The sequence below is a fragment of the Cygnus atratus genome, chromosome 3 (assembly GCF_013377495.2).
Source record: "Cygnus atratus isolate AKBS03 ecotype Queensland, Australia chromosome 3, CAtr_DNAZoo_HiC_assembly, whole genome shotgun sequence".
Lineage (NCBI taxonomy): Eukaryota > Metazoa > Chordata > Aves > Anseriformes > Anatidae > Cygnus > Cygnus atratus.
Window position 1 is genome coordinate 961887 of NC_066364.1, and position 18070 is coordinate 979956.

An 18070-nucleotide genomic window follows, 5' to 3' on the forward strand; every position below is an offset into this window, starting at 1 on the left:
GCCCCGCCGCGCCTCGATCGTCGTCGGAGCTACCGAGAAGGGCGGCGAGAGCGGAGCGGGGGCGGCGGGAGAGGGGCGGGGTGGGGCGCGTTGATCAGGCGGGCGGCGGGGCAGCCCCGGGGGCGGGGCGGGAGCGGGGGCCTGCGTGAGGGGAGGTGGTGGCGGCGCTGGGGTGAGTGGGCTCAGGTGGGGGCGGTGGGGCCGGGACGGGGGAGGGCTGCGGGGTTGCTGAGGGGAGGGGGCGGCCCCGTGAGGGGTTTTCGGGTACGTGAGGGGGCTCTGGGATCTCTGAGGGGGTACGCGAGGGGGTACCGGGGGGTTTGGTGGCGGGTAGGGCCGGGCCAGACCGTGGGGGGGTTCCTTAGGGGGCGCCCTGGGGGTTGTGGGGAGCTGGGGGGGGAAATGGGGGGTCTGTGAGGGGTCTGAGAGAGGCCTCTGGGGCAGGGGTGTTATGGGGAGGGAGCGGTGCTGCCCTGCTGAGAGCGTGAGGGAATGGGGCAGCAGGGGCAGGGAGCTGGGGGTCGGCCTCTTCTCACAGATAAATAGGGATAGGACCAGAGGGAATGGCCTCGAGTTGTGCCAGGGGAGGTTCAGGTTGGAAATGAGGAGACATTTCTGCTCAGAAAGAGCAGTCAGGCGTTGGGACGGGTTGCCCAGGGAGGTGGTGGCGTCACCGTCCCTGGGGGTGTTGAAGGAGAGGCTGGATGTGGTGCTTGGGGACACAGTGCAGTGGGTGACGCTGGTGGTAGGGGGGTGGTTGGACCAGGTGATCTTGGAGGTCTCTTCCAGCCTGAATGATTCTGGGATTCACGCTGGGGAGGAAAAGCTGCAGACGAGGCTTTGTCAGTGGGGAAGGCTGGGGATCCCGTTTCGGGATGGGCTGCAGGTGAAGCCTGGGGTGCTGGATCCCAGCTCGTTCTGCTCCCCAGGGAGAACACCGCAGGAGTTACTGGGTTAGCACCAGCAGTTAAAATTAGGGGCAGTGGCGTGAAATGGTGCCAAGGAGAGGGCGTCTGGCGAGTCACGCAGACAGTGATACTGGCTGGGCGCTGGGACAATTTTCCAGGGGGAAGCGGTGGAACAGTTATTGAGGGGGGAGCCTGAAGCTGCCCTGGCTGCTGGTAGTACCAGGCTGGGTCATCGGAGAGAGCGATGTTTATTTGCAGTGTTATAGCAGGCCACAGTTACAACCCAGTCTCCTTGTCTGTTAGATGCTGCTTGAAAAGTAACAGCAAGTAGTTCTCTGTGCTGCTCTCAGCTGCCCTTGGATCACCTTCCCTTTCTTGGCTTTTTTGGCTGCGTGAAACAGGCAGATTGCTTCTTCTGAAGTTGTTCTGAAGAGGTCAGATTGGACTAATAGCGGTCTTTGCCTCCTCTAGATATCAAAATGACTTCCATGCTGACCCATACCATCCGAAACCTCCCTGCTTCTTCAGCATGGGCTGCCAGGGTCTGTAAGTATCTTTGCATTTATTAAAAGCTTGAACTGGGAGGTCACAAAGTTCCGTTTTCTGTGTTAGGGTTGGAGTAGATGCTTGTAGCTGAATCTTTGTTCCGTTGTCATCTGTTTTTTAAACAACTGATTCCATTGCTGACATGTTTGTCCTTCCCACGTCTTCTAGTGTGGGAGGAATCTTGTGTTACCCTGGCAGTATGAACTACGCCACTTTTTTGAACAGAGTGAAATAAAAAATATCTCACAGATGTGTAGGTGCATGCAGTTGTCTTACCGTGATGTTATCTTTTTTTTAACTTTTTATATTTCTTACAGAAGCTGGAAATGTTTTTAACACTTAAGTTTTGACAGATCCTCTTTTCCTTTCCTTGTTTTTCAGTCGCTCGGTCACTCAGCTGCTCTCCACAGTTGCAGGCTGCAGGTAAGGTGATGGCACCAGGCATCGCAGTGGGTCTGTGCTAACAGGCAGGTCATGAAGCTGCCTCCCTGTTCCAGACGTGTCTCATCCTGCACAGATATCAGAAGCACAGTGCAGTCAGCAGTAGATCAAGAGTGCCCCCCGGAAGGTGCCAACAAGTAAAACTACAGGCAGAGCACTGCAGTGGAGTCCCCCCAAACACGTGAATGCCCCTCGCCCCCAGCAGCTGTGCCCATTGCAGAGCTCACAGTGTCCTCACCTGATGGATTATGCTTTCTGGTGTCTAAACCGAAAAGCTAAGCCAGGACGTTACAGGCTGTCGAGGGGTAACCACATCTCTTGCCCAGGATGGGACGGGGTTGTCCCTGACTAGGGGAAGCTTGTGAGATTAGCTCTGATGTCCAGTGAGACCAGTAAGAGGCTCGGGTCTTAGTGGATCCGCTGACTGCGCCGTTACACGGGCTATTAGCTCTGTCTTTCTCTGGGCAGTTGGGGTGATCTGGGGCTCTAGGAGTCACCATGGGCTGGCTCAGGTGGCTGTAATGCTTTGAGCTGCCTGGATTTTGGAAAGGAACCTGAACAGTAGCTCCCCATACCTCCTTGGCTTTGTACAGAGAGCCTTGTAAAACCCATGAACAGTGCCGGAGCTTCATACTTGTGCCTTTGCTTGCTTGAGCACGGTGTTTAGCTGGATTTAATCCACTTTTTTTAAAAAGTATCTTTGTGCTTTAATGGACTGTAAATGGAGCTGCCCCATGTTGTAAATGCTTGCTAAGATTTGCAGGCCTGATTGTGTTAGGAAATTGTCATTGAACTCTTAATCGTCGCTTCGGAAGAGCTCTGGCAGTGGCCTGTTGAATGGTACTGCATCGGGACACTGCTTTTATCTTGACCCTGGAATCACGGGAGGCCTTAGAGAAAAGTAGCAAGTTACCTGCAGTAACTGTACGCGCTCTTTGCCACTGCTTTCCGAGGGAAGTGCAAGTTGGTTAGTTCCTGAGCTGTGCTGACTGACCATGAAGTATCTCCCCGTCACCGTGCAGTAAGAGCACATCTGCAAGCAGTTGTGGATCGTTGTTTGTGCTCCTTGCTGCACTGCAGTGAGAGCCTGCGTGAGGCCTTATTCTGGCTGCAGGGCTTTGAGTGTGGTCTGCCTCACTCATTTCAGAAGCCGTGCAGCGTTTTTAGAGGTGTCTATTCTTGCACTGCTCTTGCCGATGGTAACGGAGACTACGAGTTTGTGCCGTGATTCTCTGCTGTGCTGTTGCCTCGGTGTAGCTGTAGATGAGTCTCTCGACGGATGAGGGAAATACTGAGTTGTTAAAGCACTTTCACAGATCATATAATTAACCAGACAGAGACAAGATCTCACAGCCCAGGGGTCCTACCTACAGCGCTTTTGACTTATGCACTAAAAGACAACATTTTCCATACTTTTCTATTAATTTTAACAGCTTTAAGCTTGATCGTGTTCTCGTTAACAGTTAGGTATGCCTCTCTTTTAGCTGTCCAGCCTAAGAGTAAGAAGACCTTAGCCAAAAGTGGTGTGAAGAACATTGTTGTGGTGGAGGGCGTCCGTATTCCATTTTTGCAGTCTGGCACCTCGTAAGTACAAAATAAGAAAACGCCCGCTCACTTGGTTAACAGTAGAGTCATTTTTTGAAAAAAGTTGCCTTACTTGTCATCTTAATGTAATTATTTTTTATGCCTGCAGGCCCAGAAATGACAGATTGCTGACGGTTATCCCGTCTTTATGGAAAAAGTACGGTTTGAAGAAGATTGCCCTTAATTTTCTGCTTTTCTTCTTTATCTTCCAGATACGCGGATCTTATGCCCCATGACTTAGCCAGAGCAGCACTGCAGTAAGTACGCGGAATGCTAAAAGAGCCCAGAAAACTCTCGTAGAACTGCTGGGGTCCTGGTGTTGGCTCAGTGGCACGCGCAGAGCTGACTGGTCTTGTCTCTGAGCAGTACTTCATTTTTCTTGGTCAGCTGCTGCCGTAGTAGGTGGCTGGAGCAGCAGGATTTGCAATGGGCAGGAGTAAAAGTGTGGTGACAGGGAGTTTCATTGTTGTCTCACTTGAACAACTAGTTAATTTGAATTCTGACTGCGTAGTTTTCTAAATACAGAGGCTACTCTTGAGGTGTGCTTAAAATTCAAGGGAAAAACCATCTGCAATTGAGAGAAAACTGGCAATGAGAGCAGCCAGCTAATTCCGCCACCTTCCTGTCCCTTTCATTCTGTAGCGATTTGACAAGAGCTGCGTGTCCTTAGCAGTGGGATTTTTGTTGTTCAGGCGCAGGGCAAAGTGCTGTTGAGAAGAAAGAAGGCATTACCACGGAGGAAAGGAGATTTCAAAGCCCGAGGAAGGGTTGGGAGGCTGGGTGCAGTCATGTCAAATCTGAGTGCTGCGTTTGGCCAGGGCAGGCTGCTGTGGTTGGCAGGCAGGGTGCTAATGCTGCCTGGGGGCTGTGTCCTGGGCGTTGGGGTGGGGGGAGGCTAGAGTGCTGCTGGAGAGAAATTCTTGATGGAAGTGCCTCTATTTTCATCTTTATTTGATGGTTTGCAGTGTGTGAAGCTGTCTGAATCCCACTGTCCTTAATCACTACAACGGAATTTCCTGTGTTGCCGTATTTGCCAGGATGTTGTAGCAAATAATGCAATATATTTCCTAGTGAGCTGGGAAAATGCACTGCTCGTTTTCTGCATCTCTATGGAAGCTTTACATGTGCCTACACCAATGTAATGGGCTTTGGTTTCTCTGGGGCCTTCTTCCTACAATTTGGATGTCACAATTCTCCAAACTGGGGAGGATACTGACAGCCACTTCTGGAGGGAGATAGTGACTGGTTTCATGAAATTAGGTAATAAAGCGGCGTGATACCGCTACGATTATTTGCAGTCTGTGGTCAGTTGCACTTGTCCTTAAGTACCCCCACACACAAGATTTCCTTTGGACCTCTGGCAGCTACAGCCCCGTCGTTGCTGTGTTCTCCAGCCAAGCTAGTGGCAGATAGATGTTTGAGGGCTTGTGGCAACGCCGTTGCTTGCACGGTACAAATTCTCCTTGTTTCTGTCTTCTCCCTAGGGGCTTGCTGAACCGGACCAGTGTCCCAAAGGATGTTGTTGATTACATTGTTTACGGCACGGTGATCCAGGAAGTGAAAACGAGCAACGTTGCCAGAGAGGTGGGTTACGTGCACTGTTTCTTCTGTTTCTTCATTCTTCTAGAATGAAGATAGCAAGCCCTCGCGAAAAAAGTCCAGTGTAACTTGGCTTTAGGAATATAAGCCAGTTGGGCCAGTATTGGCAGACAAGTAACTGTATGGGGCTCTGCCCCTTGTTGAAATCTGCCCAATATCAAGCACGTTTTAATGCTCTGAAGCCTCTGCTTGATTCTTGCCTGAAAGGGAAGCTTTTGTTGATGACTGCTGATCACTCAGCTCTAATTACCGATCGGGCTCAAAGGCTGGTATGTCCAAAGTAGTTGGGAGGACCAGAGCATGCTGTGATGGATTGCTTTGTATCTATTTACTTCAGTTGCCTGGTCAGATGCAGAGTTTGAACGATTTGAAATGCAGTAGCTTAGTTGCCCTTTCTTCTGGCAGGCAGAACACCCAATTCGCGCGTTATACACGCAAAGAGGTTGGTCTGCTACAGGAATGTGATGCGGGTGGCATGTGATTTTCTGTTATTCTCTGCAACCCGGCAAAATGATTACGTAACGTGCTGGAAAGGCTTAGGAGATTATGAGGCTCTCCAGTTCCATCGGCAGCTTTAGCCTTGTGTATGCAAATACTTGCTTTGGTCACCTGCCAGTCAGATGAGGCTGCGGTTTAATTTTAACTTGGGAACAAGTGGTGAACTTTAAACCAGTTGGCCACGTCTCAACTAGGGAAGGTCTTGTTGCGAGCAGTTTTCCTGTGCTGGGTCAAACGAGACTGCTTGCTGAACTGCAGATGTTTTCTGTTCTGGTTGAAGCAACTCACAGCGCCTTGTCCTAAGGGCTCTGAATAACTCTTTTCACGTGCCACCTTTGCAAATAATGTGAAGCAAAGACAACGTCAGGTGCTTGAAAGCTCTCTCGAAGTGATGAGGCGTGCAATTAGTTCGTACCTGGTGATTGCACAGCCTGACTGAGAGCCCTGAGAGGGGGGCAGCTGCCTTCTCCAGTTCCCAGAGTCCAGGGAGGGGAATCGCTGCTGCAGTAGTTGGCTGAGTGGGAACTCAGAATCACAGAATCATCTAGGTTGGTAGAGACCTCCAAGATCACCTAGTCCAACCTCTGACCTAACACTAACAAGTCCTCTAGGTGCTTGTTTTCAACTTAGTCTGCAAAGGCGTGTTGCTGGGCAGGAGGCAGGTCTGGCCCCGTGGAGCAACAGGTGCAGGTTTTAACAGTCCTTCTTTGTCGCTCGTAGGCTGCCTTGGGAGCTGGCTTCTCTGACAAAACTCCAGCCCATACAGTCACCATGGCTTGCATTTCTTCAAACCAGGCTATGACCACAGGTACGTTGGCTGCAAGAACAAGCTGTGGTTTGAAACCGAGCTTGGCAATTCCTCTCCGTCCCTCAGCTAGCTCATGCTGCTTAGTGAACATAACTAAGCAGGCGAAGAAATTCTGGAACAGAAGAAAGACTGTGAACTAACAAAATACACTGCAAATTGAGCACCTGCGATAGGCCTGCCAGCAGCTTGGCTCTGTTTGCATTCAGCCACAGCCTCTGCTCAGTATCCGTGTTAGCTTGGGAGGTAAAGACTAAATCTTGATAAGGAAGTCGCTGCCTTTCAGGCTACTGTCATCTTTGGTTAAGCCTGGGCAGAGAAAAAAATTGGTATCCTGCATCACTGGGAATGCTCTTCTCCCACACTGTGTGTGACAAAGGAAGCAAAATTACAAAACTAGTGTGCTTCATAAAATGTCTTTGTCCTGCTCTGTCTCAGTTAAACACGTGCTGTGTCACTTGGCCAAAGCCGGAGGCTGGAGAAGGACATAAAATATAGTGTTCTAGGCACTAATGAGGTAAGCGTTGCTTCTCCCTGCAGCCCTCATGGCAAACTGTCTCTTTCTGCAGGCGTGGGCTTGATTGCAGCTGGACAGTGCGATGTCGTCGTAGCAGGGGGTGTGGAGTTAATGTCGGATGTTCCCATTCGTCACAGCAGGAAGATGAGGAAGACTATGCTCACTCTAAACCGAGCCAAGACCTTGGGCCAAAAGCTCGCTCTGATTTCCAAAATTCGCCCTGACTACTTTGCTCCTGAGGTATTTTTTTCTTGCAGGCATTTAGACGCTATTAAAAACTATTAAAACTTACTAATCTAAAAACTAAACGGTTTTATAAGGAGGTGTGAAACAAGTTGGCTCAGGTTATTTTTTAGCTTCACTGGAGAGCATACATGGATTTAAAAAGGGCTAAGGTAGCTTCCCATGGCTCTCCTTTATTGGATCTCTGTGATTTACGTTAAAGCTACAGTTGTCTGATGCAGCTTGTAGCATTTGTGACTCTCTGCTGTGTTTTGACTTTGTCTTCTTACATGTTGGTCTTCAGGAAACCTAATGTACTTCAACATTTCAAACCTCCTCCCTCTTCCTGCGGCTCCTGGCCAAACTGTGTGCTGGAGACTAAAAAATGGAAGCTTTTTCCCATCAATTCATAGCTTGTGCCATTGTCATAAAGCATCAGAGGAATTCTTGTTTCCTAAATAATGAAGTGACATGCTCAGGAAAGGCACATCCTTAGTATAATAATGTAGTTACTGTTTGATTAATGCCTCTTCAATATTGCCTTATGATTGCTGTTCCCAGCCACGTCATGCCAGGTGCCGAATGTGTTCAGTTCCCGTGTTTGGGCCCCGATGAGAACGGGTAGCCTGCTGGTTAATGTCAGGAGCCTGCTGTAGAGGGGGCCACTCTTGCCTCTCTCTGAGGTCATGAGGGAGGTGAACTACGGCATGATGGAGGTTGGAAGGAAGAGCACTTCTCTCCAACGCCACCAAACTCTTCACAAGAAAACTGCGTGTCTCTCCTGCTGGTCACCTTTAGCTGGAGCGCAGGGAAGCTCAGTGTACATGTAGCAGAGATGAGATCCAAAGTCTAAATAATATATTAAAATTGCAGACTTAAATGCATGCAGGGATTTCCTGGGTGCTGCTGTAAGAATAAAAGCTAAGCTGAACTCACCTGCTGTCTCTGGCTTTGCTTGTGGAGGTGTTTAGCAGAAGCTTTTAAGGTCCCAGGATAGGTTGTTTAATCTTGGCCCAAAAAGTCCAGTCACCCCTCCTGGGGAGCCCTTGTTACATTCACAGAGCACCGTGTGCATATCCAGCGTGGTTCTCGAACTCCTGGATTTAGCAGCAGCCTGGATCTCACTTTATCCATTTTTTCTGAAATCATACGCTTTGAAAGTGACGATTCTTCTCATACCAGAACTGACTCAGTCAAACATACGGTACCGCCTGTTATTTGCATAGCTCTAATATTGACAGCTCAGCTGAAGGAGTGGAAGGGTCTCGTTCACTGAGTGCGGGGCTTAACCAGCGTCTGAACTTAGTGGTGTTTCGTAAACCACCTGTAACTGCTACAGGGAGAGGCATTTCTGTGTGCTGACTTTATTTTATTTTTTTGTAGCTCCCAGCTGTGGCCGAGTTCTCCACCAGCGAGACCATGGGGCACTCTGCTGATCGCTTGGCTGCTGCCTTTGCAGTTTCCCGTGTGGAGCAAGATGAGTATGCCCTCCGCTCTCACACGCTAGCCAAGAAAGCCCAGGACGGAGGCTTGCTTCTCGATGTGGTACCCTTCAAAGTGCCAGGTAAAAGTGCACGTATTTCACTGCTAGCACACACCAGTTAAATAAGGAAGTGCTTTATTAAGAAGAGGAGAGGAAGCACTGGGGACCAATTCATAACATTCCGTGTATGTTACAGGTTTTAACTCTTTGGTACGCCCTCTCTGGCTCCCTGGAAGACTACTAAAAGAGCTTGTTTCTAAATACGCATATCTGAATATATAAACATATCCTTGCATATCTGAATTTTGTAGTATCCATCTTGTATCCTTGCTAATGTGACGATAGAACAAGGAAAATCAGGACTGATTTTTATACCCCAAGCTATCAACAACAAATAGAAATAAGCAACAAATTCATGCTGGTCTGATGAATCAGGTGCTGGGTAGGAACACCGAAAATATGATCCACTTGGTAGATCCCAGTTCACCAGGCCTCACAGTCATTGCTCGGATGTGAAACGGCCTGGGCGCTTTAATTTGGGGCACTTTTACTCTGTACTTAGTTTCCTAATGAGACCTTGGTTTTACAGTTCTGCAGTTTCATGCTGTCTTTATACTAGAATTGGTGCTTTTTGTTAGCTGGTGTGTTTAAGCAGTCAGTATAGCTGAAGATGCATGTATTTGGTTCTTGCCAGCACTCTCACTTCCTCAAAACTTGGCACATAAGCATATACTGATTTAGATTCAGCTCTCCAATTTAGGCTTTATAATCTCTATTTAAAGTCTTTTTATCAACTGGGCTTTCTGTGTGGTATTTTTTCCTTATTGTAAATAGACTGTAGCACTTCATTTTTTTTTGGTCTTTAAAGAGAAAGTAAAGCTGCTTCAGTTTTTAAGTGATATTTTTGGTCATGTTAATTAGCTTGATACTGCAAATGGATGTTCCCTTTTTCTTCCTCCAATCTGTCATAAAAAGCATAATTTTCTGATTTTTTTTTTCTGAAGTCCTGGTGTACAAATTCATGTTTGCTGAACTTTATTTTTAATCATCAACAGGCAGAGATACGGTTACCAAAGATAATGGGATCCGCCCTTCCTCAATGGAGCAGATGGGCAAGCTGAAGCCAGCTTTTGTCAAACCGTATGGAACTGTCACAGCTGCCAACTCATCCTTCCTGGTAAGGTGTTCGTGAGCCAGCTGGGGAAACTGTCTGGTTCGCCCTCAGCCTCCACAGGCATGTAGACTCAGCTGGTGTAATCTGTGGGAATGAGTTGTCTCCTTTGTGGTATCACCTGCTATAAGATTTTTTTTTTGTAGTGAACTTGGGGACTGGATTGTTTTGTTTTCAAGTCAAGAATTAAGCCCCTGAAATTGTTTCTTTTTACGTGTTTGCCTTTCCATAGCTGTCTCTCTTGAAAAAGCAACCTGGGGTTGATTTGTAGAAATTCTGTTCCAGGATGAGATCAATCACATTGTAAGTCTAGAAGTTGGTAGGTTTGGACTAAGCTCGTCACGTTAAGGCTTACCCTGTAACGCACAGAGTGGAAGAGGAGATTTCTCTAGCACATCTGTGATGGAGCCCTCTTCCACGTATGCTCCTTGTCTTCTCTCTAAGGCTTTTAAGCTAAGCTCTTTTCATAGAATCATTTAGGTTGGAAAAGACCTTCAAGATGACATCAAGTCCAACCATCAACCATGCTGAAATCTAAAGTAGTTTTTTTGTGAATTAGGTGAGGTGTGTCTGGGTCCCAGTTCCTGAGACTCGACATAAGGTGATTGCCACTGGCAGTCTCCCACAAAGAGCTTGAAGGCACAGTCTTGTTTCTGCGTGCAGCCCTGACAGTTTCTCGTGTGTTTAAAAGGCTGTCCCACAGGTTGCGATGAGCACAACTGCTGCTGGGGCTCCTAAAGCAGCAGTGATACCAACTCCTTAAGGTTCATGGGGACTTGCAGAGGCCTGATAATGCCATAGCCTTGGTATTAGGAACACTTGAAACGCTGCTGGTGTGCTGCACGCAGCAGAGCTGTAGGCCAGGCTGGACTATTATCCCAGAAAGGAGTGATCATGTTGCCAAGGCCATGATGTTCCTTTTTGCAGTGTGTTGAGCCTGTGGCTTTTGGCATCCCAGAATTATACCCCAGTTTTGGGATGGGGCTGAATGAACAGGTGTGTTTGGTCCTAAGGACCGATAGTGCAGCTGGGCACCTCTGTCCTGCTTGAAACCAGAGGGAGTCGTGGACTGTAAGGAGGTGCTCCAGCAGGGTGTGCTTGCATCATTCGGAGGTTGTCTGTCCATCCGCTCAGTCAGGCAGACTTGTCCTGTATCACAGGGCTCCTGCACACGCTGGAAGATAAATAATTCCTCATAAAATCCTCGTCCTGCGTGAGGCCTGTGGGTGTAGCTCGGGCAAACAGGAGTGCAACCTGGGGATTCAGTTCGGCAAGGCAAGCAATGGGGACGCAGTGGCCTGGACGTTTTCCTGCTCAACCTGCTGTTGGGAACCCGCTGTTAGCAGGGGGGTTGGACTCGATGATCTCCGGAGGTCCCTTCCAACCCCTACAACTCTGCGATTCTGTAACAGCAAGCCAGCTTTGCAAATCTTGGAGCGCTGTGGCAGAGCCTGGCGGCCCTGGCTATGTTTGGGTCTCTCTTAGGGGCTGCTCCGTGGGGTTGTCAGGCTCCTTTTGTGCCCGGTGTGCGCCCGCTCGTCGGGCAGCGACCTCACTGGGTTCTTCTGCCTGTTGCAGACAGACGGCGCCTCGGCAATGCTGATCATGTCTGAAGAGAAGGCTCTGGCGATGGGGTACAAGCCGAAGGCCTACCTAAGGTAACAGAGGGGCTGCTGTATGTGGGGTCTGAAGCCCGCTCTCGTTTCCTTCTCCTCCTTCCGTTACTAACAGCATTTCTCCTCTGCAGGGACTTTGTGTATGTGTCCCAGGACCCAAAGGACCAGCTGCTGCTGGGGTAGGTGGCGACGACGAATAGCCTCCCCTAGCAGCCCGAACTTGTACAACGGCCTTGACTTGCCGTTGCATGTTTGGTTCTGTTTTTTCTCTTCGTGCCTTCTCACGGAGGTGTGAGAGCTGGTGTGGTAGGTGTGACTTGGCAGGGCGGGTGGCTAACGTGGGAGAGCAGCAGTGGCAGAAATATCCACCCTGGTTTGCTGGGGGGCGTCACAGCACGTTGGTGCTGGTGGTAGTTCCTGGGGCTGTTTCAGCCAGAGTGGGAAAGGCAGAGAGCCGTACCGTGCATCCTAGGGAGACGGAATGTAATGTGGCTTCCTGCGGAAAAATGGGAATGATAATGGGAGGAAATGTATTCACGTGCGACTCCTGGTTCTTAACTCTTCTTCAGTCCAACATATGCAACGCCCAAAGTGCTGGAGAAGGCTGGTCTAACCATGGCTGATATCGATGTGTTTGAATTCCATGAAGCCTTTGCTGTAAGTATCTCTGAACACCAAGGCTCCCTCTAGCTGTAAAATGCTGTTCTGTAGACAGACTTTTGTTTTTGCACTTCTGTGTTGGTGAAAGCACTTGTTAAGGTCTTCCCTGAATGTAGATATGTAAGTGGAGTATATATATAGTTAATAACCAACATTTTATGCGCTGACACAATCCATTGGAAGGATGGCTTATGTTGCTTGAGGTCACCAAGGGAGTACAGGTTCTTCAAGAAACCGTGTAAAAAAAAAAAAAAAAAAAATCTTAAGTCACCAAGATCCTTGTATGAAGGAAACCACTTCTGCAGGTCATCTACTAACAGGTTAGGATGTGTTAATTTGGTGACATGGCTTGTTAATTGGACAGTGTCTTTTTCTAGCTAAATGACACCAAGTTTTTTGGTGCAGTCCACATGCTGGAGGGAAGTGATGCCATCCAGAGGGACCTGGACAGGCTGAGAGGTGGGCCTGAGTGAACCTCATGAGGGTCAACAAGGCCAAGTGCAAGGTCCTGCACCTGGGCCGGGGCAATCCCAAGCACAAATCCAGGCTGGGTGACGAACGGATTGAGAGTAGCCCTGAGGAGAAGGACCTGGAGATGTCGGTTGACAAGAAGCTCAATGTGAGCTGGCATGTGCGCTTGCAGCCCAGAAAGCCATCCGTACCCTGGGCTGCACCAAAAGCAGCGTGGCCAGCAGGACGAGGGAGGGGATTGTCCCCCTCTGCTCTGCTCTCGTGAGACCCCACCTGGAGCCCTGCGCTCAGCTCTGGGGCCCCCAGCACCAGAAGGACACAGAAGAATTAGAACGAGTCCAGAGGAGGGCACGGAGGCGATCAAGGGGCTGTAGCACCTCTCCTACAGACAGGCTGAGACAAGGGGGGGGGGCGACTTTAAGCTAAAAGAGGGCAGGTTTAGGTCAGACATGAGGAGGGAATCCCTCCCTGTTGCAGGCTGCCCTGAGGAGCTGGGGGTGCCCCATCCCTGGCAGTGCCCAAGGCCAGGCTGGATGGGGCTGGGGGCAGCCTGGGCTGGGGGCAGGGGTCGTGCCCATGGCAGGGGGCTGGAACTGGGTGATCTTTAAGGTCTGTGATTCTAAGGTTGAGTTAATGTTGGCTAACAGAGTTGCTCCTGTAAAATGCTTTTTTCAGTTGGCTGTATTAGTTTTGTGGCTGGAGCTGATCTTGGGGTATCTCCTGTTTGCTAGCACTGTCTGTAGGCTTTCCTTAAAGTCTGCCCTCCCTTCCCTTTCAGGGGCAGATACTGGCTAACTTGAAAGCTATGGATTCAGACTGGTTTGCACAAAACTACATGGGCAGGAAGTCAAAGGTAAGCACACAGCCAGGATGTCTCTGTATTTCGTTTATACTCAGCATTGTTGGATTCCACGTCGTGGCTAGAGCTGCTGTAATGTTCTGTGAGGGGCAGTAACGTTTCTTGAGCTCTGGGCCAGTGAATCCCCAGCGTGAGAAGTTTCTGTGGGAGTGGAGGCGTTCCCATTGCCAGCAGGTGGAGACCTAGAGCCGCAGCAGCGATTGCTGGCGAGGCAGGAATTAAAGCAGTGGCTGGGGCTCAGAGCTCCTGTATTCCTTCTGACAGCACAGACTGTACCTGCCTGACTGGGGGTGAAGCAGTAAAGCTTTTGGTGTAGTTTTGTGCCACCATCAGGCACTTGCGCATGCTAAGGAACGCTTCCCAGCAGTCAAGGCTGGCTGTGGGGGTTTGGTATTGTCGCAGTCTCCTTCCAGACAGGCGATTATTACTTGTGTCCCTCCGTGTTCCTGCAGGTTGGAGCCCCTCCTCTGGAGAAGTTCAACACCTGGGGCGGCTCCCTCTCGCTGGGACATCCTTTCGGTGCCACTGGCTGCCGCCTTGCAATTACTGCTGCCCACAGGTTGAAGAAGGAGGGAGGGCAGTATGGCCTGATTGCTGCCTGTGCTGCAGGAGGGCAGGTAATGATGCCGTGGGGTCTGTCACTGTTCCCTTGGAAGCTTCCTCTGCCCTGACCACCTACGAGCCCCTCTGGCCCAGCAGGAGAATCATCCGGGGATGCAGCGTGTTGCTGCCTGTGAGATACACAGGGGAAGGAGAGGTTTCTGCCATGTTCTCAGGGGTTTGTGTGCTGGCTCTCAAAAACTTCCCAAATTTTGGCTTGCGAGGGTCATCCTTTCAAATCTTGGGAAGAAAGATCTTTACAAGAAAAATGGGTGGGAGATGGGCTGTGCCTGGTTGCCGTCAGCAGTCGAGGCTGTGGATGGGAGCCCTGGTTCAGCATTGTGCTGACGGGAGGTAGTTCTGTAGGAACCCAGCCCGGGTGGGTAACCCAAGGGCCTGCCCCTGGCTCTCTCCTCACTGAGTGCTTTACGAGCTGCCTTGGGAGCAGCGTGGTGCGCTGATCAGCCGGGCTGCTGCCTCGGCACTTGGAGCAGCCCTGTGCTGTCACGGAGCTGCCAGAGCAAATCCTGGTGGTGAATCGGCTCTGGGCTCTTACCTCACCTTTATTTTAATAAGGGCGGGAGATGGGCATCTCCTGTTGACTCCTGCCCGTAATACCCAGTCCTTTCTGTGACTGTTCTCTCTCTCTCTCTCTCTCTCTCTCCATTTCTAGGGGCATGCAATGCTAGTGGAACTCTACCCTCAGTAATGGGACAAGGGACTGCTGAACGAGTATTCATGTGTCCTGTGCCTGGCAATGCCATTTCAATGCACTAATAAAAACATACAAACAATCCTTCTTGGAAAGGATTTTTGGTGGCCTTTGTAAATACCTTATAGCTACACTGCTGGTAATTTTCAGCTAATAAACGCACTCTAAGATGTATTCCAGGTCGAGGAAAATAAAAGTTAATGTGGCTCTTAGTGTCTCCAAGGTCCTTGTAACCAGTCTGATTTCTACTGTAATTCTTTGGTAAGCAAGATTTATTTTTTTTTTCCCTGGAAAAAAAAATGATTTCCAAGTGATGTACAAAGAATGAAGCTCAGAGATGGAGATCCATAAAGTGCTGAGTGTCGGCAGGCTGAGATGTGAGGTAACGTGCCGTTGTCGGGAGTAACAACTTCTTCAGAAGCAGGTTTAAACTCAAGTGGCTGACCTGGTTCAAAGGGGGAGGTTTGCTGCACGATGTCTGAACAGCATGGAGTTAGCAAATTGCCTCTGAGAATTGAGTGTCACTGATGTTTGCCACAATAAACCAGGAAAAAAAGTTTGGCTTGTGTTTTTTTTTCCTCTCTCCCTTCTCCTTGCCTGAAAGGTGTGGGCTTTGGGTTCCAAGGTTGAACCAGGTATTTGCTTTCTGAAACGGGAGACAGCTTCCACAATCCACCTCGAGTTCCTGTGCCCAAATGAGTCACCAAAGTAACATGTGCTTTTTCAGACATAACTCATGCTTCTCTGTGGCACCCTAATTACACATTTTTGGTGTCTGGTGTTTTTAAAATTGAGAAATAGGGACAGGATAACACTTGGGCAGAAGCAAGCTGGTGACAAACATCAGTTCTGCAGACTCATCTTTCTCCCAGAATTTTGGGAACATGAGATGGCTCTTGCCCCTTCGGTTAATGTTCTGAGTTATTTTCCTCCCTCATCTTTTCATGTTTTTGTTGTGATGAGGGTGGCTTGGGTCATGCCAGGCAATACAGAATCTTCCTCTAAAAATCTTTGGCTCCCTTGTATGGAAGGAACCGCCTCAGCAAGTCACCTGCTGCTGAGCAGCGCTGCAATTGTGGAGGCAAAGCTGAGATAAGAGCTGGGTGGGACGGCGGGCGGTGCCTGCGTGGTGGTGGCTGGAAATCTTGTGCAACGTTGCTGCTCCGCGCTGACGGGAGCGCTGCCCAGCGAGGTGGCTGCGGGTGGGAGAGAACCTGAGGAGAAGGGGCAGCACTTTGGTTTTCTGTAAGCACCTCGTGTGCTTTGGAGTCAAGCACCGGTAGCAGTGGACTTGGTGTCCCAGCAGAGGGAAGCTCTGCAGAGCTGAGCTGGAGGTGGCTCGCAAGGGCTCTGCGCAGCGGCCCCCCGGGAGGTGCGTGCAGGCACCGAGCTGCGGTCGGACCGTGCTGGGCAGCCGGAGTGGCTGAAAATCAATTCCTCTGCCCACGTTTGGGTAGCTGGGTGCGTCCACATCACGAAGAGCTTCACGGGGCAGAGGTCCCTTTGGGGTCTGGGGGGGGGCGCGATGGCTGGAGAACAGGGGCTGATCCACACCGGCCTTCCCATGCTTCCGAGCTGATTGGGGTAGGACGGTGTAAAGTAGCACCACTGCAATCCCTGACGTTCCCACACACGTAGGAGCATATTCCCAGGGCTCTGTCAGCAAGGAAGTCCTGGGAGCTCTGCGTGTACCTGGCTGCACAAGACCTTTTTTTCCCCCCACCCCCCCCCACAGCTGGAAGTTGCTTAATAACTCGGTGCACTCCTACTTCGCGGAATGTGTTGAGTTAAACAGTCTGTAAAGATACGTATCGCCACGCAACAGAAGTGTGTGGGTGCTTGCTTTGTTACCGAGGCTGGCCCTGCCTGCGTGGGCACTGACCTGTCCCCAGGAACCCGCCGGGGCTGCATGGAAAGGGGGCACAAGCGCCGGGGGCTGTTGCAGGTACGGGCAGGGCTGCAGCCCTTCGGGATGTGACTCATCCTCGGGGCTCGCCCTGTTCTGGAGCTCACGCTGGAGGTGAGGCTGCTCCGGTGCGTCCCACGTTGATCTGTACGGGTACACGAGGGCTTTTACCCCGTGGGACGGGCTGCGATGGGCCCATTCTGCACCTGACGGGGACGGGAGAGGGGGGAGCCTTTGCAGAGCTCCTTCGCCTGGTCGCGGTAAGGCCGCTGCCCTGCTCTGCGCTCCTCTGACCCCCGGGAAATGTCGTGTCTGGCTCTGGCCGGGGTCTCACCGGCCCCTGGCGCTGCATGGGGAGGGTGCGGCCAGGGCTGGGGTAGCCAAGAGGAAGGGGGGGGCACGATTCGAGCTTGCAGAGCAGCCGCGCCCCTGGCAGCCTTGCGGTGCTGTTGGGGTGCCCGCGTGCGGCTGTGCCTGCAGAGGGAGGGCCCGGGCAAAGGTTTCTTTTGCTCTCCTGCTTTTCCGTGCGGTGGGTTCCTGCTCGACCCAGGGCAGAGGTGTGTGGTAGAGGGTGGTGGGGAGGGGGACGTTGGGCTGGGGAAGGGGTCCCGGCTGGGTTGGGGGTGCCAGGGCACGCCGGAGCCCCCCCGGGCTTGCAGAGGTGGTGGGGAGCTAGGGCTGGTCTCACTTCCCGGGTGTGCCCGGCTCTGCGCGCCCACACGGCGGGACAGGCGCTGGGGCCTTGTCCCAGCGCCAGCCCAGGGGGGCATGAATTGGGTGGGCAGGAGGGGTCTGCACCGGGGGAGGGAGGGAGGGCAGCCACCACACCCCAGGGACGGTGTGGAATAGGGGTGCAGGGGGCTGTGCTCACCCCAGCTTTTGCAGCCCCCTTTGCAGGGAGCCCCAGCTGCCCCCACGCCCTGCCGAACCCCTACATGGACGCCGAGGTGCAGGATGGTGCTGAGGCACTGTCGGAGGGATGTTCGCTGGCCGAGGTGAGCGAGGGCAGGGGCTGGGGGCTGGAGCCTCCGTGGGGGAGAGCGGGAGACCCCACGGGGATGTGAGCGCCGGCACCAGCATTGGCACAGGGATGGCAGAAGGGTCGCATTTCGGGGAGGGGTGGAATTTGGGCATGGAGCAGCCAGCCTGACCCCATATCTCCCACGGGGCTGGAGGGACAGGCTGGGGGGGGGGGGGGCGAGGGGACACCCCAGCTCACCCTTCTCTTCCCGGTGCAGGTATCGGAGGGGCCCCCGGCACAGTGGACGGTGCCAGAGGTGTGCGCCTGGCTGGGTGTGCGGCACAGGGACGGGGACCTGGCGCAGCTGGCGGCCGAGCACGCGGTCACCGGCCGGGCCCTGCTGCGACTGACCGAGGGGACCCTGCGGCGCATGGGGGTCGCCCCCCGCAGCCGGCGCCGGGAGCTGCTGCGGGAGCTGCTGGGGCTGCGGCTGCAGCAGGAGCTGGAGGAG

The 18070-nt window shown here is 51.7% G+C and overlaps 1 protein-coding gene across 4 annotated transcripts; it reads left to right on the top strand.

Moving 5' to 3' along the window:
• The first annotated feature begins 125 nt into the window (after positions 1-125).
• Positions 126-14914, top strand: HADHB (hydroxyacyl-CoA dehydrogenase trifunctional multienzyme complex subunit beta). 4 transcript variants are annotated; one of them, XM_035568291.2, is made up of 16 exons: positions 126-172; positions 1380-1454; positions 1836-1877; positions 3380-3479; positions 3692-3736; positions 4964-5063; positions 6297-6384; positions 6951-7138; positions 8504-8684; positions 9659-9780; positions 11353-11432; positions 11522-11569; positions 11960-12047; positions 13300-13374; positions 13833-13997; positions 14654-14914. In XM_035568291.2, the coding sequence occupies exons 2-16, from the start codon at positions 1388-1390 to the stop codon at positions 14687-14689; spliced, it is 1425 nt and encodes a 474-aa protein (XP_035424184.1). In that variant the 5' UTR covers positions 126-172; positions 1380-1387; the 3' UTR covers positions 14690-14914. The 4 variants fall into 4 exon arrangements, with proteins under 4 accessions (XP_035424184.1, XP_050566100.1, XP_035424186.1 ...); XM_050710143.1 differs by having other exon boundaries at positions 145-172; positions 1310-1454; XM_035568293.2 differs by having other exon boundaries at positions 161-186.
• The last annotated feature ends 3156 nt before the right edge of the window (positions 14915-18070 follow it).

Coding starts and splice junctions, on each gene's coding strand:
- HADHB (XM_035568291.2), top strand. CDS start 1,388: ATGACTTCCATGCTGACCCATACCATCCGAAACCTCCCTGCTTCTTCA. Junction 1,878..3,379: donor TCCACAGTTGCAGGCTGCAG/GTAAGGTGATGG, acceptor CCTCTCTTTTAG/CTGTCCAGCCTAAGAGTAAG. Junction 3,737..4,963: donor TTAGCCAGAGCAGCACTGCA/GTAAGTACGCGG, acceptor TCTTCTCCCTAG/GGGCTTGCTGAACCGGACCA.